This window comes from Pteropus medius, unplaced genomic scaffold (assembly GCF_902729225.1).
Source record: "Pteropus medius unplaced genomic scaffold, Ma_sr-lr_union100, whole genome shotgun sequence".
NCBI classification, from domain to species: domain Eukaryota; kingdom Metazoa; phylum Chordata; class Mammalia; order Chiroptera; family Pteropodidae; genus Pteropus; species Pteropus medius.
This window is the reverse complement of record NW_024342474.1, coordinates 9278905-9306766: the sequence shown is the minus strand read 5'-3', so window position 1 is coordinate 9306766 and position 27862 is coordinate 9278905. Positions and strand designations below refer to the sequence as shown.

At 34.8% G+C, this 27862-nt stretch overlaps 1 protein-coding gene across 9 annotated transcripts; it reads left to right on the top strand.

Moving 5' to 3' along the window:
* The first annotated feature begins 372 nt into the window (after positions 1-372).
* SAXO6 (stabilizer of axonemal microtubules 6) lies at positions 373-27862 on the top strand. Of its 9 annotated transcripts, none has more exons than XM_039865948.1 (15): positions 381-546; positions 1559-1673; positions 5031-5410; positions 6474-6608; positions 10645-10812; positions 11934-12037; positions 12125-12224; positions 17437-17466; positions 17796-17971; positions 18976-19281; positions 20066-20178; positions 20274-20383; positions 23586-23838; positions 25729-25788; positions 27043-27861. In XM_039865948.1, exons 1-15 carry the CDS (start codon positions 529-531, stop codon positions 27153-27155), a joined length of 2181 nt encoding a protein of 726 aa, XP_039721882.1. In that variant the 5' UTR covers positions 381-528; the 3' UTR covers positions 27156-27861. The 9 variants fall into 9 exon arrangements, with proteins under 9 accessions (XP_039721890.1, XP_039721885.1, XP_039721882.1 ...); XM_039865950.1 differs by having other exon boundaries at positions 25729-25815; positions 27043-27161; XM_039865951.1 differs by lacking the exon at positions 6474-6608 and having other exon boundaries at positions 380-546.

Below are 27862 nucleotides of genomic sequence, written 5' to 3'. Positions count from 1 at the left end.
AACATTTCCACTTTAGAAAAACAAACATTCGGTTCCGTCACACGTTGTGGAATTAAGAACACACTTTGGCCCAGCGAGGCCGGCGACACAAGAATTCCACCAGCGCAGAGACGCATTGTTGCGCGGGAGCCCGCGACACAAGCGGCCTGTGCGCTCTCCTCAGGACGAAGCTCCCGCGGGGCACCGCCCACTCCGGTTCCGGGAGCCTCATTGGTCGGCCTTCCGCCCGCCATCTCAATTAACCCTCGGGATTTGGCCCGGGAGGCAGGCGTCCCCTTTTCGGGCATTGATTGGTCGAATCTTAATGACGGTGAGCTGTTTCCCGAATATCCATTGGTTCTTAGGCTTAAGTGTGGGCGGAGAAAGACAGCGACGGAGCTCAAGGAAGGGAGCGCGGAATGCGCCGGCGCGTAGTCCAGGACGCCAGGCCGAGGGATTTGCTAGGGAACTGACTGTTGTTGCCCCGCCCCCTCGGGGCTTTTTGTCTCGTTAACTGTCGCAGTGGCGGGGGCTCCAGCGCCGGGCGACATGCCGGTGCGCTTCAAGGTGAGGCCGGGGTCCCCGGGCCCAAGGCTGATGGGGGGAGCTGTGGCGGGGCGGGAGCGGGGCGCGCGGGCCTCGCCGGCTTTCTGCGCCGCACCCCTCGGCCTCGCAGAGCCTGTCAGCCCCCGATCCTGCCTGCCACGGTCCTGGAGGATGCTCATTTCTTACGTAGCGCCCTCTCTGCTCACACACACTTCCGAGTTACCGTCTCTGATGGTGTTGAGATAGGTTTATTTGGGGAGGCTCAGAGGAGTGGAGATGGAGGGAGAGCACTTTATGATGGGAACTAAGGCGGCTTCAGATTGGGACATCTGTGGCCCATCTCACAGATTAGCATTTAACACTCCTCCCCCCTTAAAACTCTTAAGTGCATATGACTTTTAAAGGCTTGAGAAATGGGACCTTAACATGGTAAAGACAAGGTATAAGAAATACACATTATTCATAGTCGTATTTGTTTAGGGTCCGTTAGAAGTTCAGGTAGCTGGTAGCTGACAGGGTCAGGCACTCTTCAACATAAAGATTGACCACAGCTTTCCACAAGCCCTATCTTAGCCTTTTATCTTAAGGGGTTGTATCCGGAATGGGAAGGGAATTTGTCTTTGTTCACTTGACTTTACAAAATTTCTAAAGGTACTAGGCATAATACATAATGTGTACTCGGTGAGAGTAATTAGGATAATTATAGTGATGAGGATTTACATTGTTACCATTATTAGACAAGAGTTTAGGCGTTGGAATCAGACAACCAGCAGAAGGGTAGATGTTCTGAGCCTCAGATTCCTGCTAGCATTTGCCTCCAGTGACTGTGAGGATTAAAGGATATAAATGTGTGAACTGCTTAGCACAGGGCTGGGCAAATATTAGCTATCATTAAGGAGCTCTTCTTTGTTTAATGATCACTTTTAAGTCTTGCAACCCTTTTTAGAGGTTCAGAAATTATTTTTTTTACTGATACCTAGTTTAAAACAACGTTCATTAATTGCATTGTACTAAATTTGTATTTTTATTACAGGGGCTGAGTGAATACCAGAGGAACTTTCTGTGGAAAAAGTCATATTTGTCAGAGTCCTGTAATTCCTCAGTGGGGCGAAGGTACCCATGGGCTGGACTTAGATCAGATCAGTTAGGTAAGTTGGACAAACTAATAATCATTATAGCTTGAATAAACCTTGGGGTAAATTTGCAAAATAATTAAAAAATTGTGAAGCATTGTTTATTTGGCCTGGTCGACTTACTCATTCACTTATTTAACAAATATTTATTGAGGGTTTACTATAGGCCAGGACTTTTCCCAGCTTCTTAGAGATACAGCCTTGAACCAGACAAAGACCCTTAATTATGGGGAAGAGCAGTAAAGAAGTTACTCAACAAATAAGCTAGGAGATTTTAGGTTGTTATATAAAATTGTAGCATGATAGATAGCTTGGTGGAGGGATGGATTGGAAGAAATATGCTTTAGATTTGGTATTTGAGCTGGGACATGAAAGCTAAGAGTAGCTAAGCCTGGGGAGGAGTACTCCCAAGGTATTGAAGACTCCGCTTATTAAGTAAGTTGCCCAAGGTTCACAGCTAGTAAACGACAGAACCATGATTTGAAATCAAGTCTGTATTGTTCAAAACCCATGAATGCAGAGGCCACATTCTTGTCATCATACATACTTCCTTCCCGTATCCCAGGGAATTCAGAGCCCTGGACCAAGGATCCCTAGAGCATGGTAGAGGGGAAGAAAGACAGACTGACTGTATTCTACCTATTGCTTAATTCTTCCTCACTAGAGAATAAGATCTCTGAGAGCAGGGCTCTGTTTGTTAATCTTCATCACCTTGTTCCCACCCATTACCTTATACAGGGTCTTGACACACTTTAGTGCTTATTAAAACTAATATCTGAATGAATGAATAAACCTGAGTTTGAATCCACATTAGTGGTTTGACCTTGGACAATTGGGGTCTTTCACCAAGTGGGATTTAGGAAGCCCATTGCACAGGATTGCAAGGAGAGAGTAAATGAGATGTTGCCTGTTAAGGGCTAGGTTCATACATATACAGATGAATGTTTGGTGCTTCATATGTGACATTTGTGAGAGTACCTGATGTTTGGTATATAAGTTCCTCAAATGTTAGGTGTTTGAAGCCAGGAAAATAAAAGGCTTATGAGTGGGGTCCCAAACCTGGGAAATTAGTAAAACGAGAGTGTTTGGAGAACAAAGGGAAGGGTGGGCTAAAGGAGTGGCTCTTTTAGGGCTCCTCTGAAGCATCAGGATCCTTTGCCCAAAGCCTGACTTCAAAGACTGGGCGTCCCTGCTTCTTGGGCATGGCGGTGCTCATAATCCTCTTCAGATGACCAGAAGTTCTGCAAATTTGAGGCTCCATTAGATTAAGGATCCAAAGTAAATCTCAAAGTGTAGATACCCCAATGAAGGCCTAGAGCGGGATATTATGAAATTGGGTAACCAGCTAGTTGCCTCCATGACATTTTAGTTTAGATCAACTGTATTTGAGGGTAGAGGGGAGAGGAAATGAGACCATGGGAGCAAAGCCACTGGAGAATGGTACATTACAAAAGTAGGAATGGTCTAAGGGAGGCATGTTAATGGACACTTTTAGGTGAGGGGGAGAGCCAGAGTGAGAACTCTAGGATGTTCAGAAGGGGAGGTGGGAGGCTAGCCAGGTACAACAGCATTGTTACCTAGCAATGGCTGGATGTTCTGTTAATATACTATATTTTTTTTTCCCATAGTGTATTTTTGTTGGTGCTGGGAGAGAAGGGCAGGTCACTTGAAAATCTTCTCTATTGATTTTGCTCTTCTGCCAGAAGCCCCTCTCTGTGTTAAAACAGAGAGAGGTCTAGGGCAGTGGTCTTCAAATTTTTTAGCTTTCATACCCCCTAAAAGAATTTAGAAAGTCTTAGTATCCCTTCACATTTTTAAGTTGATATTTAGTATTTTTGTTTTTTTTAAAGCATATGTATAAAAACATAAGTATAAAAAATCTAAAGATGTGTATTTCTAGTATATGCATATTGTATATGTATTTTACATATATTTTGTTAAAATTTTGGAGCTGCCAATTTAGCTCATTCAATTTATGGTAAATGTTCATCATAGATGTAGTTGGTAAAGTTTGTCCTCCTCGGCAAATTAATCAAAATAATTTTTTGTGAGAAAAATGGTCTAACTTTTTCAGTCCAAATAAATGTGTTAACATGCATGCTTGCATTTCAAATGATGATACTCTTAGACCTGAATTTTAAATCTAAGATGGGTAGATGGAAAAGGTGTGGAGCTGGATGAAATAAGGTTCTATTCTTTTGTTATTTTTAATCTTTGCCTTCTTTGCTGTCAGATATTCTCCCTCAAGAGTTATGCTTTCTTGAATTGGCTCTTTGTTTTTCCTTCCCACTTATGAGGTTTTTTCCCCCAATTCCATGGGGCTGGTTGAGGGAGATGTCTTTTGTGAACTGGGAAAGTGATTATGAAGGGGGTGGTGGGAAATAAAACTACAGATGGCAGATGCATCTCGTAGGCAGATCAGTGTCAGGAAATAGCACATATGGAAGTTAAGATCTGGAAAATGATTCCTTTAAGCTGCCCATTTCTGTGTACCTCCCTTCCCCCCACAATGTCTTTATGTGCCTCCAGACATATATGCACCCAGTTTGAAGACCACGGATCTAGGGAAGCCTTGTAAGGGTAGGGACGCTGGGTTCAGTGGCCAAAACATCCATGATAGAAGCCAGAGAACTCTGGGTACCTCATGCCACATTTTCTGTCCGTCTTCCCTCTCCTCTTCCCTTCTAGTCTTAATCTTTCTTCCCCACTCTGCACAGTATTCTTTCTATTTAAAGAATGGCCCCAAACTGGGTCAGTATCTTAGTGGCTGCCATTCCACAGAGCTCCTCTTACCTGGGTAGAAGGTTAAGTTTTTTGGACATTTGCTTGCCAGACAGAAATATAGAGAAATAGTATCTTAGCTCTTGTTAAAAGAGTTCATTCTTTTTAATTCTCAGGAAATCAAACCAAATGTAGAACCAAGATCCAGCGTAATAACATCTCATCCCTTCTCATCTTGGTCTGCTCTACATAAGAGAAGCTTTGTGACAAGTTCCAAATTTTGACAGTACCAGGGCCCATTGTTTTGTTAAGTAGCACAGGAAAGTAATTAGAAACGGAGGCAGCATGTACTGCCTGGCTTGCCAGGCCCATCACGTTGTGGTCCTAGTGACTTGTGTGAGGATAACTTGAACATTGTGACCCCAATTAAAAATTATTTTATGGTCAAACTTTTAATATTTCTTTAAAGCAAAATTAAAAATTTTATCTTGAAAAACTGTAGTTATTTTATTATCCTGTAATTTGAAGGATATTGTGTGTGTATCTCAACTGAATTTTAAATTCCATTTCTCCTCTCATAGGTATTATTGGAAGTTGTCTTTGTAACTTTATGTTTTGGTAGCTGCTACTTTTGTATACTATATTTTGTAGGAATCACAAAAGAGCCAAGTTTTATTTCAAAAAGAAGAGTCCCTTACCATGATCCACAGATTTCAAAATATCTTGAGTGGAACGGAGCTATCTCAGAGAATGATGTGGTTGTATCACCGGAACCTGAAGCCCCAGAATCAACAGAAGCACCAGAATCACAAGAGGCAGAACAAACAGATGTTAACCAAGAAAGAGTCCTTGCACTAGAAGCCTCCAGGGTGCCCAAGAGAACCAGATCTCATTCTGCAGACTCCAGAGCTGAAGGAGCTTCAGATATTGTGGAAAATAATAAGGATGTAATAGCAAACAATATACCAGTTAATGAAAATGTGGAACTGGAACATTCTGCCAAGCTTCTCTCAGGAAACGTAGATAATAAGGTAAGTATGTTCATTGTATTTTGTTATGAAAGCGTAGAATTCTTTGCAGATTTTATCATTTCAGTAATATTTCATTTTGTGCCTAAAATTTTTCCATTGTTTTCTGTTCTCATGTCTATAGAATAGTTAATAAGAGGTTATTGACTTTAGTTATCATGAATTAGTTGTATTCTTAATAGTCACTTTGTACTGTTATACTAAGGTATCCCTTCATTGGGTGGACAGCCTGCTTCTGGATTTTATTCATCATATATCAGCACCTGAGTCCTAAGGGAGAGATCAAGTTGAGACAGAGAAGGGGAGTAGGCCATTACCTCTGGCAGGGATGGTGAGCTGACTTCTTCCTAGGCTTTTTTCAATTTGTGATTGTATACTAGCAACAAAAAACAGAATCTCAATTGATGAAATGCAAAAGGAAGGAGGGTTTTGGCTGGATCTCAGAGATCTTGCAGTTCTGCTCTCTTATGTCATAGCTGGCTTGCAGAAGGTTCCTGTGAGCACATAAGCAGAGGCTGCAGGGATCTGTGCAGATATCTTACTGCCTCCCACATTTTTCTCCATCCCACTGTGCTTCTTCCCCATTTCATATTCGCCACTGACTGGAACCACGGAGAGGCACTTAGAAGTGTTGGAGAAGAACCTGTGGCTTGTTGCGAAAGCTGGGGGCATAGGGGAAATCAAGGAAGGTGATGTATAAGTCTGGTGGGCAGGGGAGGGGGCTTTCTTAGAAACAAAGTGTGAATGAGCCAAGGTGCTGTTGACTTTTAGTAATAGATTTAATTAAGAATAATTGGTAGGAAGGAACTGAGATGTTGTTAATCTTTTTCTGGGGTGCATAATAACTCCTTGACGGTATTAAGAAAGGAATTTTAAATAGTTTGACAATTTAAAAGGGAGATTAACAATTTAAAAAAGTTGGTTGTACAACAACGTGTATGTAGTTATAGGTACACTTAAAAATTTGTTAAGAAGGTGAATTTCATGTTATGTACTTTTACCACAGTAAAAAAAAGTTTGAATAGAAATTTTTAATGACTTTGAGTGGGATTTTTTTCCCTAACAGTTGGATAGACTTCTGCAGAAGAAAGCTGGATTGACTGTTGTTCCTTCACATAATGTCTTGAGAAATTCTGAATACCAAAGGCAGTTTGTTTGGAAAACCCCTAAAGAAACTGCTCCAGTTTTTGCAGCCAATCAGGTAGTTTAATGGATGTAATACATTTTTGAATATCGTTATCTAAACTAGTCATGCAGATATACATAGAACTAATTGCTGAAAGAAATTAGATACTCAAGCAGGCCTGGAGGTAGGTTCTAGAAAGTTAGAATTAGAGTCTTGCTAAAGTCATCCTATTACTTGTGATTTATAGTAGTAATATTATACTGTCCTAGGCTACTGATGATCATTGTTGCCAGATCCATCACATATACTAAATATGAGACAGGGTAAAGAAAACGGGGGGACAGGTAAGTTTTTGCATACTGTGAGTTTTTTATGTATTAAAAAATTATTAAATTGGTTTCTCCTAAAATGTGTTTAGTTGACTAATGTATTACATGTTTTCTGTTTTCTAACTGCTTTGGATATTTTTTTTAATATCTACAAAATACATTGAAAGGAACATAAGATATATACTTTTGTCCTTGTATCAAATGAACAGTAATAGGAACTGACATATATTTAACTATATATTTAACTATGTAATATTCGAAAGCTATAATGATAACTAAATGTGATATTAGATTTTATTGTACCCTTGCACAATTTCAGTATTGGACTACCATGACTAATAAATCCTCCGTTTTACAACTATCCTCCTCTAGACAGTTCTTAGGCTCTTAACTCTCATTTATGTTCTTAAACATACTCCTTGGCCTACGTAAGAAATACTTCCATTTAAAATATCCCCAGAGGCCATGACAGCTTAGATTTTTGTTTCTCCTGATCTTTGCGTTTTTCTTTATAAGCATACACAAACATACATATGCACATGACACGTATACACCTTCACACACCCTCACATTCATTTCTCCTGTATCTCAACATTCACTATATTACCCCTAAGGACTAGGAGAATAATTAGATTCAGCAAGGCAAGATCATCAGTCATCTTATACTCAGATGGCAATACCAGTGATTCTAAAAATTGTGGAAGCTTTGGGCTTACTCGTTATTCAGCTTTTTTAAAAACTGAAATTTATGTAACATTTTAGGAACATATAAAATAACTAAGTAGTGATACATATCCTTTATGAACCTATTAAATAGAATCAGTACTTCTTTTGCTGGCTTACAAGTATTCTTGGATAGTAAGTGTACCTACGATATTCTTATGACCTAAAAATTGGGAATTCTTCAGTTTTCATAGAGTATTTCAACTTTAAGATAGAGCTGATTCAAATTAAAGCCCCTTTGACAACTTTTACATATTTCGGTGAAAGTATTGTATAGAAAGGTTCTTTTTATAGGATCAGAAGTATGATATAAAATAAATCACTAGCAATACCTTCACTGGTAGTCTTACTGCTTTCGTTAGTGAGGATTTCAAAGAAATTTTTGGGGGAAACAAATGCTCTTTGTTGGTTCAAAGCATATCAGTTTCAGGGTCTGTAGATTGAAGGGTTCTGTGGCAGAAACTTTGAATCCTTACTGTTGGGGAACCTGTAAAGGAGCTGTTCAGTTTATTTTACCAGATACCCATTTTCTGAAAGGATGTCTTAATATGTAAAAGAATCGAAGCAATTTTTGGTAGAAAAGTACTCGAATTATACCTTTTGGATTTTATCTGTATGAAGATGTACTCTTCATAGTTATAAAGCAATAATGTACCTTATTTGAGCACCATCTTTTTTCATTTGCTTTCCTTGTAATCAGTAGTAATGTACCATAGAATGGAAATAATATTGTGAAATATTAAGGATAAAAAGAAACACTTAAAAATAGAATAATAATTATCTGAATTTTTCCTTACTTTAATCTAAAAATAAGCAAGCAGAGAAACAAAAACTGAACACATGAACATACCAGATATTCAAAATGTTATTTTCTGTTGTTGCATGAAGAAAAAACTTCTTGTCAAGGAGGGGAAAAAACTTGTAGAGCTGACAACAGAGTTGCCTTGTAAAGCTAATGTTTGTGTTCATATTATTAAAATGTGCCTATTCTACTAATCTCATTACCAAACTGGGAGAGGGGTAGGGAACTTTGGAAAGAAAAGATAATGGTTCATTATTTCTTTTGGCTTAAGCATTATTTGACTACAATAACTATTATTCAGAACATAATAGTAATGAGTTTAGAAAGTTGACCTTTGGATTTTTTCTAGCTTTATTGAAGTATAATTGACAAGTAAAAATTATATATTTACATGTACAGTGTGATGTTTTGATATATGTATACATTATGAATGATTACCACAATCAAGCTAATTAACATATCTCGCCTCACATAGTTCCTTTCTTTTCTTTTTTTTTTTTTTATGGTGAGAACACATAAGATTTACCCTTACTTAGTGAATTTCAAGTATACAGTACAGTATTAACTATAGTCACCATGCTGTACTTTAGATCTCCAGAATTTATTTGCCTGCATAACTGAAACTGTACCCTTTGACAATCTATCTCTCCATTACCCCGACCCATTAGCCCCTGGCAACCACCATTCTATTCAGCTTCTATGAGGTCGACTTTTTTAGATTCCACATAAAGTGAAATCATGCAGTATTTATCTTTCTGTGCCTGGCTTATTTCACTTAGCAAGTGTTCTCCAGGTTCATCCATCCATGTTGTTGCAAATGACAGGGTTTTCTTCTTTTTTAATAATGCTGAATATTATTCTAGTGTGTGAAATGTGTGTGTGCATGTATTGTGTGGCATCTTTCCACGTTTTTCGCTTTATTCATCCATAGATGGACACTTAGATTCATTCCATATCTTGGCTACTGTGAATAATGCTGCAGTGAACATGGGAGTGCAGCTATCATTTCGAGATACAGATTTCATTTCCTTTGGAAATATACCCAGAAATGGGATTTCTGAATCATATGGTTCTGTTTTTAATTTTTTGAGGAACCTCTGTGCTTTTTCCATAATGGTTCTAACAGTTTACATTTCCACCAACAGTATACAGGGGTTCCCTTTTTTCCATATCCTTGCCAACACTTGTTATCTTTTCTAATTTTGATAATAGCCATTCCAACAGATGTGAGGTGATTATCTTATTGTGTTTTTGATTTACATTTTTCTGATGATTAATGATGTTGATCATCTGTTTGTGTATTTGCTGGCCATTATATGTCTTCTTTGGAAAAATGTTTATTCAATTCCTCTGCCTGTTTTTAATTGGATTGTTGTTTTTCTCTTGTATGAGTTACTTATTATTTTGAATGTAAATTCCTTATTGAATATATGGTTTGCAGATATTTTCTCCCATTTCAGAGGTTGCCTTTTTATTTTGTTAATGGTTTCCTTTGCTATACAGAAGCTTTTTAGTTTGATTTTGTCCCATTTATTTATATTTGCTTTTGTTGCCTTTGTTTTTGGTGTCACATCCAAAAAATCGTTGCCAACACCGGTGTCAAAGAGTTTATCCTCCTATGTTTTCTTCTAGGAGTCTTATGATTTCAGGTATTAGACATTCAGAGTTTTAATTCATTTTGAGATGATTTTTGTATATGGTGTAAGACTGTGGCTCAGTTTCATTCTTTTGCATGTGGCTGTTCAGTTTTCCAAACACCATTTATTAAAGAGATTGTCCTCTCCACATTGTATATTCTTGGCTCCTTTGTCGTAAATTAATTGGCCATACGTGCATAGGTTTATATCTGGACTCTCTATTCTGTTCTTTTGATCTATGTGTCTGTTTTTATGCCTCTGCTCATTTTTAAATTGTGTTGTTTTCTTGCTATTGAGTTCTTTACATATTTTGAACATTGACCCCTTCTGAGATCTATGGTTTGCATATATTTTCTCCCATTGCATGGGTTGTCTTATCACTCTGTTGATTGTTTTCTTTACTCTACAGAAACTTTTTAGTTTGATGCAGTCCCATTTGTTATTTTTGCTTTTGTTGCCCTTTGGATGTTAATTGGTCATGTGAAGTAAAATTACAGTTATATATAATTTTGCCTTTTTATATCTTATTCAACTTTATATTTGAGATTTTTAAGTAATTGGAAAACTAAGTTCTGTATTTAACCCACAAAAAACTAAACTACAGTAATTTTTGTTTGAAGGTTTTCCACAATAAAAGCAAATTTGTTCCACAATTCAAAGGTAACTCAATCATCCATGAAACTGAATATAAAAGAAATTTCAAGGGTTTATCTCCAGCGAAAGAACCAAAATTAAGAAATGGTTTGAAAGAGAACGGACATTTTGAAACAATATCTCCTGAAAAGAAGGTATTTGTTAATTCTTTAAACAAAACAAAATCCTCAATTTAGATTTTACTCATTTTCTTTCATTTACCACTGCTTGAGATTTTTGTTTTTTATTAGCGCATTAATTCATTTGTTCATTAAATGCCAAATATTCATTGAGCACCTATAGGAGCTGGACACTGGTTAAGTACTTAGAATACAATGATAACTACTCTAAGCCCTAAGCAGCTCTTAGGCTAGTGGGGAGATAAAGTTATAAAAAACTAAATATAATACAGTGTGATGAATGCTTAGCAAATATAGTAGGTAAGTCTGCTCTAATATCAAATGATTGATATTACAGTAATGTGAGCTCCAGGGTAACAGTAGTGACAGAAACACTAAAGTATTTTAAATCAAATAATGGAAATCAAACATGAACACACATACGCACATGTATGTTAAACCAAAGTTTTAGCATGTCAAATCATAGTATAATTCACATGATTTACCTTAGGATATACAAACACCTGCTTCTGTGTGAAATTATAGCTATTTAAGTTACAATATCAGGTTAAAATTATTGTAAATTATAAGTAAATATAAGTCCTATTTTTTAATCTCCTGGAATGTCATACCTGATATTTTATGGGTTCTAAAAATAGAAATTATGACTAAAAGTAAAATGTTACATATATTTTTGGACCTATGATGTTCTTAGAGAGAGAAACGAGTTGTTATTTAGTAAATCAAAGTGGTAAGTTATTCATTGGGACCTTACCTTAATTACTGTAACACAATTAAATGCAAATTTAGAATATCAAGGGCAAATGTAAGATCAGTGTTCAGTAGGTAGTAACATGAAGTTTATTTAGATGTTTATTTGTTAATTAAAAAATTTTTTCCTAGCAAGGATCTAAAATTTTTGTCGTTAGAAAACGAACCTATATCTTGAGCTATACTTCAAAAAGCTAACTGGATATACTAGTTTCAAAACTCGCTTGTTGATTTCTTGTGATTTCTATGTTATCTTTAATTGTTAAAGCTTACTTCTACAAACAGAATTGTAATACAGTGTCCAAGTATACTTTATAACAGTTATGCTTTCACTTTAATGTATAAAATATTTTAAGCATAAAAAGATTAAATTATTTTCATTTTAGTGTAATAAGATAGATGATCCTTTAAAATTAGAAGCAGAGATGGAATCAAAAGACTTAAACCAGCCTAAAAAGAAGCTCACTTCATGGAGACATCAAAGGCTTGGGTATGTATTTTATAAGATAAAAAGCATAGTATTTAGATGATTGACATGTTGAAATAGTTTAATTTACTCTCATTTCATTTCTGTTAGGAAGGTGAATTCTGAATATAGAGCTAAGTTTCTGAGCCCAGCCCAGTATTTATATAAAGCTGGGGCTTGGACACGTGTGAAGGAAAACATACCAAATCAGGTGAGTTCAGTAAGCCCCCATTTTCTTTGAGCCTATGTCAGTTTAATTTCACAATAAGTTTAATTTAGTAATAGAGACTACAATTTAAAGATGTATAATACAATAATAGCATTAAAAGTATCAGGAATTTAAAGTTGTATGTATTAGGATATAATTTATCAGTGTGTTTACTTTTTAAAAATACTAATTAGAGATTATTTAAAATATTAGAGATGAATATTTATTATAGTCTTTAAAGTTAAAAATTTTTTTACAATGAATATTTGGATGTATTAATAAAGTCAGTTTTTAGAATTGTAGCATGATAGATTTGATTATTTTATAACATCCTGACATCCACCCTCACAACTGAAGATTAGTTAATTTTCATGATTAGTTTGTCTGACAGTAGTATCCCCTGTCAATGTGTGCTTTTACAGTCTGTAAGTACAAGGAAGGAGTGGCCCGTGCTGATGGAAGTTTGAGTTACAGTGTTGGGACACCCTGACTATATGGGGGAAATTCAGAGGATCCTAAAGAAAGGTTTGAGGGAAAGGGTAATCCTAGTGTTTAGTACTAGCTTCTTATAGTCAAAGGATAAACAGTGGAGCTTTTTTGGCAATTGTATAATTAGCATCTTTTAAACTACATCTTTATGGTTTTCTGTCTTTTCTGTGTGGATTAGCTAAATTAAAGCAGTTTAGATTAGACATCAGTAAACATTCCCTCCCCTTAACATTGTAAAGAGAGGGATAACTTGGATGGAGAATGAATATTTTATTTAGCTCCATACTTAAAACCATGGCTAACAATTACATGTAATCAGCTTCTGGGCGAAGTTGTTGGCACTTTGGGCTGTTGCTCTTTGCACCGGCAGATCTCGGACCCATGTCCTGGTGACTCCTGTGCTCCTAAACTCAGGAGGTTACTTGATTTCTTCCTCCGTGGCTCCTCTTGGTCCTCTCTACTTTCCTACTTGAGCATGGCTCAGAGGCAATATATACAGAGTAAGAGACAAAGCTCGAAGCTGTCCTAGATTGGGGTAAAATTTTGGGGCAAAATTCAAGTTATAAATGTGAACATTAAAAGTAGCCATGATGGAAGAAAGGAATTGAGTCAGCTAAACTTCTGAGCAGTTTATGACCATGCCAGACCTTGGCAAAGAGCTCTGTGTCTGAAGAGTCTGATGGGGAATGAGGAAAAGTGGAGGTAAAGACAGGGTACAGATTGTGGCCATGGAGGGCTAGTGTGGCCAATAAATGGGTGTCAGCCACAAGCCTTCCTGTTTAGGTGCTTCACTCGGTTTGTTCACTAGAAGCTCCTTGTTTTGGAAAAATTCTCTCTCAGTCTCTGAGACTTCTTTAAACTAAGGTGAGTTGGTATTTAGATCTCATATCTAAACATTTGATGGACTGACAGGATTGTCATATCTGAAGTTACGATAAGATGACAGTCCTTATCCTGCCCTGATAGAAGAGGACATTTTTGTTGTTATTAAGACCTGTCTTCAAGATTTTCTGTTATATCTTGGTAATATGACTTCTGGGCGTTTGTTTTATTAATTGCTATTGGTGATTGTAAATATTTAAAGCAGTGGTATGGTTTGCCATGACTTCAGAATAATTCAAAAAGTAAATTGAAGTTAGTAAAGAATAAGAACTTGTAGTAAAGAGGTCGGTAATGATAATGATAACTGATAATGATAACAGTTTTAGTTGACCTGGATCATAGACTTTTAATATGGGCTATGTTTTACTTAAGTCTTAGATTTTTTTTTTCTGGAAGACATTTACTGCATGTTGCTACTTATGAAGTATCTAAATATAAGGTATTCCCCCACTTTCCCATTCCTAACATTTTGTGAAGGATTATTATTCACACTCTTCAACTGAAGTTGGATATCAATGACTTTGTTATCAGAATTAACTCATTTTTCAAGTCATGTTAGAGTTTTCTCACGACTTTTCATCTTCATTTCATTCTATGTTGTTTGAGATACTGTACTTTGAAAATCTATAGTCTAGTTACTGGGTATTTTATCCTAAGTCCCAGGTACCTAGTTATATAACACTAGGGTGGTTGGTTTTATTTGTCCAGTGGTTGTATATTTCTTATCTCCATAATATAATCACTGGCATTATTGCTTTTTAAATGCTCACTTAAAGGATTGTTTTAAATATAATCAGCAATTACAATTGTTAGGTCCCATCCTCATACTAACTACTGAATCTGTGTTAAATTTCTTTTTTTTCATAATTGTTAGATAATCTAATCAAACTATACTGGTCGAAGTAATTAAAAATTTTTTTCAGTTACAGTTGACATACAGTATTATATTAGTTTCAGGTGTACCACATAGTAATTAGACATTATGTACCTTATCTACTGATCATCCTGTTAGGTGTAGTACCTATCTGATGCCATACAGTTATTATATTACAATATTATAGACTATATTCCCTATGCTACTGTACTTTATATCCTGGTGACTATTTTTGTAATTGGCAATTTGTACTTCTTAAATCCCTTTCACCTTTTTCACCCATCCCCACAACCTTCCTCCCATCTGGTGACCATCAATTTTTTCTCTGGGTAGTTTTTTTCTAATGCGTCTTTCACAAATAGGACTTTATTTCAAGATAAAGTTCCACATTTAAGAAACATTCTGTAATTTGACAGACATTGGAAGGACTACTAGGCATAAGATGACTCCTCATTTTAGGGGGTTGATTTTTGAGAAAAATGAGTTTTTCTATCTCCAACCCCCATTTTCTGAGTTTTTTCTATCCCCAACCCCCATTTTCTGCATATACATTTTAAATGATTTAATTTTCTTAATTTGGGAAAAGAAATTCATAAATGAAAACATTCTACTTGTAGTGCTTATTATATAATATAATCTGATGACATTACTTTACCTGGAAAGAGGTATGTGTGTTCTTTTGAGTTTAGGGTAGTTTATATCCTTTTTAATGGCTCTGGTTGTTGGCTGTAGGGATTGCTCTTAATGTTGAGTTCATACTGTCAATTTGTTTTACTCTTTCTAGTGGAACACCTTACTTTGGGAGATATAAACCTCCTAATTTTTCATCTTAGTGTAGGATTATAGAAATTTAAAATTATGTATTTGTAAAACACCATTAGAACTAAGATTATTAATAAAAATTGCTGATAAAGTAAATTTAAAATATTGTTTTGAACGTCATTATAAAACTGAGTAAACCAAAGTTTTACAGTATTTCTGTATCTCCTTTTCCTCCCGCAAAAGTTGATGTCAGTTAAAACTGGATCACTGGCATGTGGAGGGGTTATTTGTTTTTCTTGTCATTTATAAAACAGTAAGGTGCTTCCACATGGATAGAATGCAGTCTCCTTCACTGTTCCTTTCCACTCCACCCTACGTGCAATACAGGACTGATAGACCTTCCTTTTGAACTTATATCTCATTTGTTTATTACGGTCTAGACCATACCAATATTATGATAATAATTTATCATAGAGGAAGTCTGCCTCCTCTACCAAACTGTGAGCACATTGAATCAGGGACTTTCTTGCTTATCTTTGGCTACCAGCCTTCTAGCTCAGGCCTACTAGCACTTAGTCCACCCTCAGAACAGTGTTTAAATTCTACATTCTTCCTCATCTCAAGGAATTCATAGGTTAATGGAGGAGAATGATGTGAGCAATTCATTCCAGTAGGATGAATTAAGTACTAATGGATATATACAAGAAGGACTTTAAGAACACAAAGGAAGAAGCAATGCTAGGGCTTACAGATTTTGTCATTGTAGGTGGTGGAGTAGCTATGAAACATTTGAAACATAGGAGTATGTGTTAGAAATAAAACCTGGATTATAGCAGGGCACTTTAAACAAGGTTCCTGTGCATTCAGGATACTTTGGTTACTAGTTCGAGTCAACTCATGTGTCTCAGTTCTACCTGTTAAATTAAAAAAGCACTATAGGAAATCCTTATCTAATATTGTTGGTAGGTTCTGCGACTTTAAGCAAAAACTCATATAATGAAACCAGTTTTACCATAGGCTAATTGATATAAACAAGAGTTACATTCTTATGGCATCTCATCATGTTATAATGAAATGGCATAGAAAGAAATATTAGTTGAGAACTTACTGTACTCTAAGTTTCTTTAAAGTATAGAGTTGACAGAAATAATAAATGAACATGGCTCAATTTTTTTGGCAGTGAAGAAAATAATATTTTGAATTATCCTTTAGGAATGTTCCAGGTTTGGTCCATTAGAGAAGTGTATATGGTTTCTTATTGCCATGGTGGATGCTGTCCTTTGCTTTCGCTAATTCTCTAGAGTTGTAGCACTTTTTCTTTGCATTCAATAGTGTCTTAAGGAGCCGAGGACATGTTTCTCCAATTGCTTTTGCAATGCCAAGTTTCAGGATTTGCTTTTTTGCCTTTATGTGAAAGAAAAAGAATTTTAGCAGTGTCCAGATATCTTTTTAATGCTAATATTACATCTTTATGATAGAAAAAAAATTATAGTTTTTTGAGAATAAAGATTATCTTATTTGAATTTTTCGGTTTGTAACATTACTTTAGACAGAATTTTAAGATGCAGTGTAATTTTTTTAGGGAAGCCAGCAGGTGGCAGTATGATGCATAAAATGAAAGTTTCAAATGAGTATAGAAGGCTCCATTTCACATGAAAATGTTATTTGCATATTAGAAAATTCAAATCACTTTATAGTTCATCAGAACATTTTTTTTTTGTATTCTATCACTGTCGACTGTATTACAATTATTATTTTGTGGGATTAAAAATTACCATGTATTTAATACATTTTTTAAAATTCGAGGTTTTGCTGATTCCAAGAAATGTTGAGGAATCTGGAAGGGAATGCCTCGTGACTCTCTCAGTGGGGGCTTCTATACTAGTAGCAGCTATATATAAAACCGGGAAAGTAAGACTGGGCCTAGGGATTTCTGACCTGCCAGTAATCTTCCAGAGGTAAGGAAATAGGAATAGTAATTAGGTTACCTGTCACGGATACCATCCCAGCTATGCAATAACATGTCTAGTTTTCAAATAATATTAAGATGTCTTGGTTACTGAATTAAATATTACTAAAATACTAAAAAATTTGATTGACAAGTTTGGTATATGTTTAGAAGGAATAATAAGGTATTTCATTGATTCCATTAATATTCAGTTATGGCATTAACCTGTCATTAAGTGTGTTTTTGTATTCCTCCCCTAGGGTTCTCTAAATGCCATGTGGTATGCGGAGGTTGGTTGCTTTTGAGTTTTTAAAAAACTAATAATGCATAGAGTACTTGTGTAATTTCAGTTGAAATAAATAGGCATCAGTATTTTTCTTAGTTGCTACATATTTCTTCCTGCCTGCTGGCCTGAAATAAAATAACTGCATTGTGCATTAGCTTGACTGTTTTAATTTCTGCTTTAAAATGCACAGTTTGATGAATGTATGTGGCTATTTTTGCCTTCATTTCTCCTTAGTCTCTGGCTGTATATGTGCAATGTCTTTGATAAGCTACTTGGTGATATTTGCAAAGGAGCGTTTACAGTAATACATGATGTCTTACCTCTCCTTTATAGGTTAAAGAACTCCGAGAGAAGGCTGAGTTTTATAGGAAACGAGTTCAGGGAACACATTTTTCTCGGGACCATCTGAATCAGATTCTGTCTGATAAAAACTTCTGTTGGGATGTTTCCTCCACCACAAGCTCAGAAGGAACCATTAGTAGCAACATTAGAGCATTGGATCTTGCTGGGTAAGATGTTCTTTGTGTATGGTGAAAAGGAATGTTGTAGCTTATGTAGATCATGGAATTATGTAGGAAAATGACATGACACTCAAAATTTGTCTTCTAGTCAAATGGAGATATGCCAGCATTTATTATATTTCATTATTTTTAGTTTATTTTTTGAAAGCTATATATACTTGATTTACACAATTATGTGTAAAATAATACATAATATAATTCTGGAAGACTGGATTTTACAATATCTTTGTTAATTAAAAATAGAAAAGGATGATCATACAGTAGCTGTAAAAGAACTTTAAAAGTAAGCTATTAGTACATATCCATTATCATTCATTCATAATTTTCATGGTTATTGTGGAATTTAGGTCTTGCTTCTGTGGGAGAATTCTCTGCTGTTATGGATTTTAAAGTGAACGCCATTTGACTATAAGAGAAATAGCACACTGATTTGTAGCAAATAAAAGTTTTTTGATACAGTATATTAATATAGTCATACATACCAAATTGAACTGTAAATTCTAATTATGTGGCATCTGATTAAAAAGTTCATCACTAAATCAATTTAACAATGTCTGGAAAAGATGATCTAAAGTTTAAAATTTGAATCAGCTTACTAGATCCATAAGTACCCTTGAGTTTGTGCACAAACTAATTGAGTAACTGAACAAGTTAAACCTGGGGGCGAGGGTACAAGTTTATGTGCATAAATGCCAGTTTAGGGGATACAAATGAGCTTTGTCAGTAGTGGAGCAGGCGTGTGTGTGTGAAGGTAGTAAGAAGAGATAAATAGATTTTATTTTGGAGTATTTTAATAGAAACTCCAGATCATAACTTTTATTATTCTGTAAATTGAACTTTTAATTAGATTTCTTCATTGTCTGGGCAAGGCAATATCTGTGGAAAACATACAGTTGTAAACAATGGAAGGGAATGATGGACTCATTAAAATTAATATCAACTAGAAACCACAAACTATTCAAACTTAAAATAAAACTTATTTTGTTATGCAGAGATCCTACAAGCCATAAGACTTTGCAGAAATGTCCTACAAAACTAGAAGAAAAAAGACCAGTCTTGGAAGAACAGCTCCAGAAAAATACCATGGAGAACCTGGGCGTGTCAGATGCTCCCATCATACCTGTTAGGAGGCGTCTGGCTTGGGATGCAGAGAACACCAATGAAGACATACAGAAACCACCAAAGGAAGAAGAAGAGGAAAGGGAAGAGGAAAGGGAAAAGGACAGACAGGTTTATGTGGGAGACTTAGAGAAGTTGGAAGTACATGAAAAATCTAAGGCAGACAAGATAAAAGAAGGGTGAGAGTTTTGAATTAATCAGTATATAGCAGCATTATTGTACATGGTTAATATGTATTTTGTTTTGTCACTAAGTATAGTGGTTTATGCTTTTGGTTTTATGACTAATAAAGAGATTTTACTTTAATGTTACTAAGTAGGCATTCTGTATGGTTTCTAATTTGATTCAGTCTGGTATTTGAATCATCACTAATTGGTAATTGAATACTTGAACACTCAGCTACTTGGGGAGAAGTAGTCAGTGTTCTTTTCATTTATATCTTGCTAATTATAATTTGCTATATTTGTAAATGTGTCTAGAAGACTGACTTTCTTTATGATTTAAGGAAAATGGCTGATATTCTTTAATACCAGTTGGTTATACCAAAGAAGAAAGAAAAGATAATGTTTTATAATATTAAAATAAGTGATTTTGGCAAATAGCTAATTCCTGTTGTATGCAGATTTCTTTGGGGAATGATTCTCTACATCTACATTGATAATGGTGCTTTTTGTCCATAGTCCAAATCCCTTATCACACGTTCATGAGTTTTGCAGTTATTATGGGACTTAGGCCCTGATTTAATGGATGAATCCTCTGCTCTGTTGTTGCTGACTTGCAGTGACCTTCCCTCTTTTCCAATATTCAGTCACTCTTATGTGTATATGGATTTGTTTATGTTTTCAGAAACAAAATGGCCTCATTTTAAAAGTTTCATACTTTATTATTGCATAAAGATGGCAAAGTGTTTTTGATAATACTTCCTGGAGAAAATGCATCATAATAGATTATTTTAATTTGTAGGTCGGATTCTTCTTCTGTATCCTCAGGAAAAGGAGGCAGGCTTCCCACTCCGAAGTTGAGAGAACGTGGTGGAATCCAAAGGACTCATCATGATCTTACCACTCCAGCTGTTGGTAATAGGCAAACACTGTGCAGTTCTTATTTAACCTGCTGTTTCTACATGAAAGTTTAGTTTAATTGAGACTTACCATCTCGGGCATTTTTCCAGGTGGTGCTGTTTTAGTGTCTCCATCTAAAGTGAAGCCTCCGGTCCCAGAACAGAGGAAAAGAATGTCCTCTCAGGATGGTTTAGAAACTTCAAAGAGTGATTTTAGAAAGGTAAATATTTATATTTTTGGGAAAAACATTTCTTCAGGAAATGATTATTTTAGTCATATGTAATAAATGAATGATAGGTTCAGAATTTAGAAAATTTTGTGTTTCATGTGTAGAGACAATGCCGTTATCATATTTTTAGTAAGGCAGAAGCATTGAATTGTTTTTTTCTGATTGGCTGCCAAATGGTGGGGCAGAATTTGGCTCCAGGCAGTCTATCCTCAGAGCCCACATTTTTAACCCCTGAACAATACTGTTTATCAAAACTTTAGAGTAGCAGTCTCATGGTATTGTTTTAATCATCAAGTACCATTTACACATTTTATAAATGATATTCAAAACCCAGTGTCTGTTCATTCATTCATTCATTCATTCATTCAGATGTTTTCTATCCATTTACACACATGCGGTAATGATAGTAAAAATAGACATGGTATATGATCTTATGGAACTTACAGAACTTAAATTAAAACTAATAAGAATTTCAAAGATGTGTATAGTACTGTTCTGGGAGAAAATGACCTTGTCCTGGAAGTCAGGAAGCTTTTCGGAAGTCATAATTTAGTTGAGATAGAGAGGAAGAGAAAGAGTTACTCAGGTAAAAAGGGTGAAGACACATGTGCCAAGATCCTGTGGAGAGGAAGAATGCAAGGTTGTAAGAAACAGACCAGTATAGTGTGTGGCAGGAAGCAGGTACAAGATGAGGCTGGAAAAGATAGCAATGTTGAGAATTTCTATCATCATCTCAAAAGCAATGGCAAGCCATTGAAATATTTTAAAGACCTTCTGACTGCCATGGAAGACAAGAATAGACTATGGATACCTGTAAAAGGCCATTGCAGTAATCTAGGTAGGAGATGTTGATAGCTTGGACTAAGGTGGGTGGGCATAGATAGAAATGGATGGAATTGAAGAATTGTGTAAGGGAAATAATGTCAAGGCTTGGTGTTCGGTTAGATAAAAGGTACAAGAAACCATGAATGCCTTATAGGTTTCTGGCTTGCCCAAAAGGATTGATAGGGAGTGCTATTCACTGAGTAAGAGAACTCTGGACAGGAACTGGCTTTGAGGGGAGTATCAGGAGTTCATTTTCATTCACTCAATTCAGCATTTAATGTGCTCTTACTGTGTGCCAGGCACTGGTCTAGGATTTGGGGATTCATTGGTAACCAAACAAAATCCCTGTCTTTGTGGAGCTTATATTTTCATTGAGAGAAATAGACAAATAATTTTTGAGAAAGACAATTTCGGGTAGTAGTAAGTGCTGTGAATTAAAACCACAAATGACTTCCAAGGGTGGATGAGGCTGCTTTACTTTGGGCCATCAGGACAGGCACCTTTGAGGAGGTGACATTTGATCTAAGACCTGACTAATGAGGGAGGTGCCCACACAGAGATCTGGGGCACAGATTGTTTTCCAGGTAGAAAGAACAGCAGCATAAGTGTACAACAGTGAGAGTTCTTAAAGAAAGTGAAAAGGCCGGTGTGACTGGAGGAGCCTGGAGAGGGAAGAAGAGAGAGTAGGCAATGAGGTTGGAAAAGGGAGGCTGAGTAAGGATTGGGGATGTTATTCTCATGGCACTGGGAAGCCCTTGGAGGATTTGAAGCAACAAAGCAATTATAAATCTCTGATTTACATGGTAAATAAAATCACTCACTGCTCATTGGAGAATGGACTGTACTTGGAGAGAGTGGAAGCAGTGAGGCCAGTAAGGCTTTAAGCTCAAAAATAGGTCACAAAATAAGTTAAATTAAACCTGGGAACCCTCTGTGTTAAAAGTTTTCTACAGATTTCATTCAGGTCTTTTTAACAATAGTACAACCAATTCGACAGAGATCTCAAATTCTGTATGTATATATAGAAAAAGAAAAAATCAGAACAATTGTCCTAAGTGATACTTAAAAAGGGAAGCAAGAGAAAGATTTGTGGTTTTTATCTTAAATCTTGATTTTAAAATATGGTCGTTGGATAAGACCCGAGACCATCTTCACTTTGAAGCAATAAGCTCTTTAATTGCAGAAAATTATGCCTAAGGTCAGAAAGCAGTGTTTTGAATATTGCATTGATAAATTCAAAGTTAATAACTAAAAGCAACAATTATAAGTAATCAGGAAAGTGTGGGACTATTATTTGATTTTACTGGTTTATAGTCTCAAAAAGTAAGACTATACACAGGGACTTTTAGGGTAGTGATACATTATTATTGTGGAAAATAAAAAATACCACAATAAAAAAGAAAAATGATGTCACACCTACTATCAAGGACTTACACTTGAATTTTTGAATTATTTAGGTATATAGTGTATTCATTTGTTATGCTGTAGATAAGACTTTATAATCTATTTTTCTCACTTAGCAATGTATTGTAAACATTTCTATATTATTAAATATCATTTCTTTCAAATTTTTAATAACAACGTGATACACAATCTATAGTTATACCATTGTTTTTTTTTTAAATGGGGAATAGCAGTTGTTTTAATCAGATGCTTATTTTGAAATCTATTTTTCAAAACTACATGCCTATTGCTATTTCTTAATTTTTCTATTTTGAAATTCATTCTTTAGCTACATTTTTGTTCATATTTTTATTATCCCCTCTTGTGTAAATACTCCCCAAGTATTATTGTGATGTCAAAGAACACAAAATTTAAAGGCTTTTGCTCTGTTTTTCCACCTCCTCCCAATACTCCCAACAACATTGTAGTGCCAATTTTTCTATATCGTTGCCAGCTCTGGGTATTATACTTTTTTAAAAAAGTAATCTTTGTAATTTAGGAAGTGAAAAATTAGTGTCTCATTGCTTTTATTTTGAAGTTATTTGATTATAAGTGAGGTAGAATATGTTTGCCACTTGTATTTTGTGTGAATATGAATTGCTTATACATATCTTTTTTCTTTTTAATTAGATTTGTCTTTTATTATGTTAAAGAAATACTTATGTAGCAGTGATAATTCATCATAAGTCATACAAGTTATATATTTTTCTCATTTGATTTTTTTTAATGATTATATATGTATTTTATATAGCTAAATATGTTTATATTGGTTGTTAGGCTTATAAAATCTCCATATAGAAATTATATAAAGTTTCCCCATACTTTCTCCTACTGCTTTTATGATACTTTTTTGTGTTTAAATCTTTGGTTTATTTGTATATGTACACATGCATATGTATCTTTTTTTTTTTTTTCTTTCATTTAGAAAGAAAGTCGTGCCGTAGCTCTCCTGACTTCTCCAGCTGCTGGTATAAAAACAATTGATCCCCTGCCTTTGAGGGAAGATTCTGAAACCAATAACCCCAAATTTGCTGAGGCAACTCTTCCAGTTTCAAAAATTCCAGAATATCCAACAAACACTCCTGTACAGTCTCCTTCTCCACCCTGTCCTTCTTCCTACTGGCATCCCTCCCGCCGAATTCAGGGCTCTCTGAGAGATCCAGAATTTCAGCATAATGGTAATTATTGTGGTTTTAATTTTTTGTCTTTTAAAATGACAGTCTTATACTGAGAGGTACAAAGGCTATAAGTATGTGCTATATGTTAATAAATGATGTTATTTAGTTTTTTAGTTAATGTAATCTCTTTAAATAGGAGAAAATCTCATCTTTGGAACAGTTGGTTGTGCTATACCCAAGTTCACTTTTGTATAAATGAGATGTCTCTCAAGTTCTTTCCCATAAACCTATTGGCAATGTGCTAGATGCCAGTAGCACCCCTTTTTGAAGACAACCAAAAATGTCTTCAGACATTGCCAAATGTTGCCTGGATGTATAATTCAAGGTCATACATAAATTATTTTCCTTTAGTTTTATTAAGCATTACTCTGCTCTTTTCTAGCTTTCACTTTTAATGTTAAGGAGTCTGATGCTCTTTTTATTTTTGATCTTTTGTATGTTGCCTTTTTTTTTTTCCTGGAAGCTTTTGAGATCTTTTCTTTATTCCTAATGCTCTAAAATTTTACAATAACTCTCTTTTTAATCATTTTGCTAGTACTCAGTAGACCTTTTTAGTCCGGAAACTTGGTTCTCACTTCTGGGAAATTTTCTTGAATTATTTTGTCAGTAATTTCTTCTTCTCCACTTTGTTTCCTTCTTTTCTGGCACTCCCATTCTTCAGATGTTGGACATGTTGACCGTGATTTTATTTTCTTATCTTACCTCTCCTAGTTGCCATCTCTGTTTATTTTAATTTGAAAGGGTTACTAAATTTTATCTTTTACCTTTTCTTTTTAGTTTAAAAAAATAATTTTGCTATATTTTTAATTTCTAAGAATTTTTTTAACACTGCATATTCCTTTTATACGACATCCTGTTTTTTCCCCCCTTCTTTCAAAAAGTAGTATTATCTCTATTTAAAAAAAAAAAAATTTTATTATGGTGACATTGGTTAACGAAATCCAGTAAGTTTCAGGTGTACAATTTAGCAGTAAGGCATATTTATCTATATTGCATTGTATGGCATCCTGTTTTTATTTCATGAATGGCATGTTTTATCTCTTTCGAACATAAATGATATATATAATATCCCTGTTTTGAATCTGGTACCTTTGTCCTCAGTTGAACCTGGTGTCCTTTAGTCAGAGTAGCTTTGATAAACCTTTAGAGACAAAACTTCCATTCCTGTTGTGAAAGAGGGGCAGTTACCCACCAGTGCAAATTTAAAGAAGGATCTGGCAGTCTGTTTGTAAAAAGACTTTAAACCACTTTCCTGATCCTGTCTTACATTCACTCCAACTTTCAGTACTACTCAGTACTCCCAAACGCTGAGCCATTAGGGGAACAAAGTGGCTGCTTCTTGGTATCCCTCCCCTGCTTGAGGATTCACCCTACTTCCATATGATAATAACACACTCACTACCCTTTCATTTGATTTCCATTTTCCAAAATTTTGTTGCTGTGTTCCTGTCTCCCATTTTCTTTCCTATGGGTTTTTGTCATTTTTATAAATGTATGCATTCTATCTACCATCTTTAAACGGAAACCTACTACATTCTTTTAAGGTTAGAATAGATCAACATTATCATTGAGAAGAAGGTTACTCATTGTTTTTTTACGTATTTGTTAATAATAAGCACATTATAAATTAATGAATGGCCCTTTAATAGTAATTATTAAATATTTAAAATTAATAGGATTTTTGACAGCCTTCTTTTACTAAGGGTTTACTATAAATAGGATATACTTTTGAGTACCTTTGAAAGATAATTTCTGTCTTTTTTAAAAAATTAATTAATTTTTTTGTGGTGCATTGGTTAACGAAATCTGGTAAGTTTCAGCTGTACATTTTAAGTCAAGCATATATATATTTATATTGTGTGTTCACCTCCTATCTGCCTTTTTTTTAAGTGGGAAAAGCAAAGAAGAACAATTTCCAGTTATCTCAGCATGAAGCCTTTAATGACGAAGGTATTTCCATAGTGAAATAACATAAAAGTATGAAGTTTTATTATATGGTAGTTTATAATAGTATAATGATCTTATAATTGATTAGCACTATATACTTTACAAAGTACTTCCACAGATGTTATTTCATTGGGTCTTTGAAATCTTTTGAGGGGGGTGAAATTATCCCCATTTTATAAGTGAATAAACTAGAACCTAAAGCCTTGGAAAATCTTTTCTAGGGCAAACAGATGATAAGAGATTGTGCCTCACATCACACTAAGTTTAATACTCTTTCTTTTTTACCCCCTGTCCAGGTGTGGGTTCAGGAATTTGGCCTAGCATTATATCAGTCATTTGTTCTAAATGCCTATACTTGCCAATTTTCAACTCAAAAAAATATATGATTATGGAAAATGAACTTTTTTTCTCCTGTTTCCATTCTGACAGTCCATTTGCTTCAAATAGTGGCAGGAAGAATTTTGAATCTTGATGTGAACAATGAAATTATGATTTTAATTCCTCCTTAGAAATATGATATTACTGAAGTAAAAATTTTGAATTTGAAAGTAAATTTGAATTAATATCTATGTATTTTAAGTTCATGCACATTAAAGGTTTTTTTCTCCTCTTAGCAAGTGTGGGACTTTTTTCAGAATTTAGTGAGCTAGGAAAGTTTTTGTTTTAAAATGCAAATATTTTGACAATTTGAATCCAGTTCTGTTTTCTTTTTAATGGAAGAACAGTGTTTACAAGTGATCTTATAATAGATTTGTGTACTCAGAACAAGGAATTTCAGCAATAAAGGGCAGCATATTAAAATTGAATATTATTTCTACATATTAAGTGAGATTATTTTAGAAATGTGATGTAAATACCATGTTAAGTTATGGCATTTTATTTTTACAAAGTTTTAAAAAGCTTTTTGCTCAGAACAGCTGTGCTTTTTAAAGTAGGACAAGACAGTATGATGATGAAGTATTTCCAAGTAATACTGAACTCATGAGCTGTGTGTTGAGGTAATGGCATTGTGGGATTTCAAGAAGGAAACAGAATGCTTATTTAACATTAAAATGTTTGATTTCTGAATATTGTAAACTTGGAAAATTACTGTGAGCTATCCTGAAAAATTAATATCTTATATTTCAATAGATTACTTTTTTCTGTCAGAGTCAACATTGACATTACAAAGCTTGATGCTTTTTCTTTTGTTAATGTTATAAAACAATATTTTTAGAAGAGATATTTTTCATACTGACTATAATTCTTTCATTGCAGATGAGGACAGATTATCTGAGATTTCTGCTCGCTCTGCAGCTTCTAGTCTCCGAGCTTTTCAAACTCTGGCACGAGCTCAGAAAAGGAAGGAGAATTTCTGGGGCAAAACATAATTAAAGATAAACCTAGTTGAGTTGCTTTTATCTAGGGAACCTTTGGCACAGTTTTTCTTTATTGCTTTACTCTGTTAAGACTTTTCAAGTTTTGGATTTTTTTCTAACGTTTCTTATTAAAAAGAATTATTTGATTTTCAATAGCTAATTTAGTTTACTTGGAAAATTTTAACACAGGTTCATACAAATTTAACTTTTAAATAATTCTTTTTACATTCATCCCAAAGGAGAAAGACTTAGACTATGTAGTTCTTCACATGTTCTACCTTTGTATTAGGTGTCAGGGATAGCTGGTAGAATTGTGAATTTCACCTGTCCAGAGAATATTCTAAAAAGTGAGGAAAGTGAAGTAAACATTAAGATCCAAGTGAGAAGTATATATTTCCCTAAAATTGGTTCTATGTAGCTTTATAATTGTAGATATCATAAAATGAACTTTTTGTTCCTTTAACTTTTTCTTTAGTGTTTTTTTTAGTACCTTCTGTATGTGATTACAGTGTTAAGATAATTTTATTTTAGATCGAAAATGCCAGCTGTATATATTTTTATTATTTATGTGACAAAGTTTGCTGAGAGAATATGTATTTTTTGATCTTTGTGTGTATTCTATTTGTATAAGGACTGGCTTATATTTGAATAATGTCGAAATTTCAAAAAATTATTTGTATAATGGAGAACTAAAACTTTGTAGTTTTATTTTATTTCAA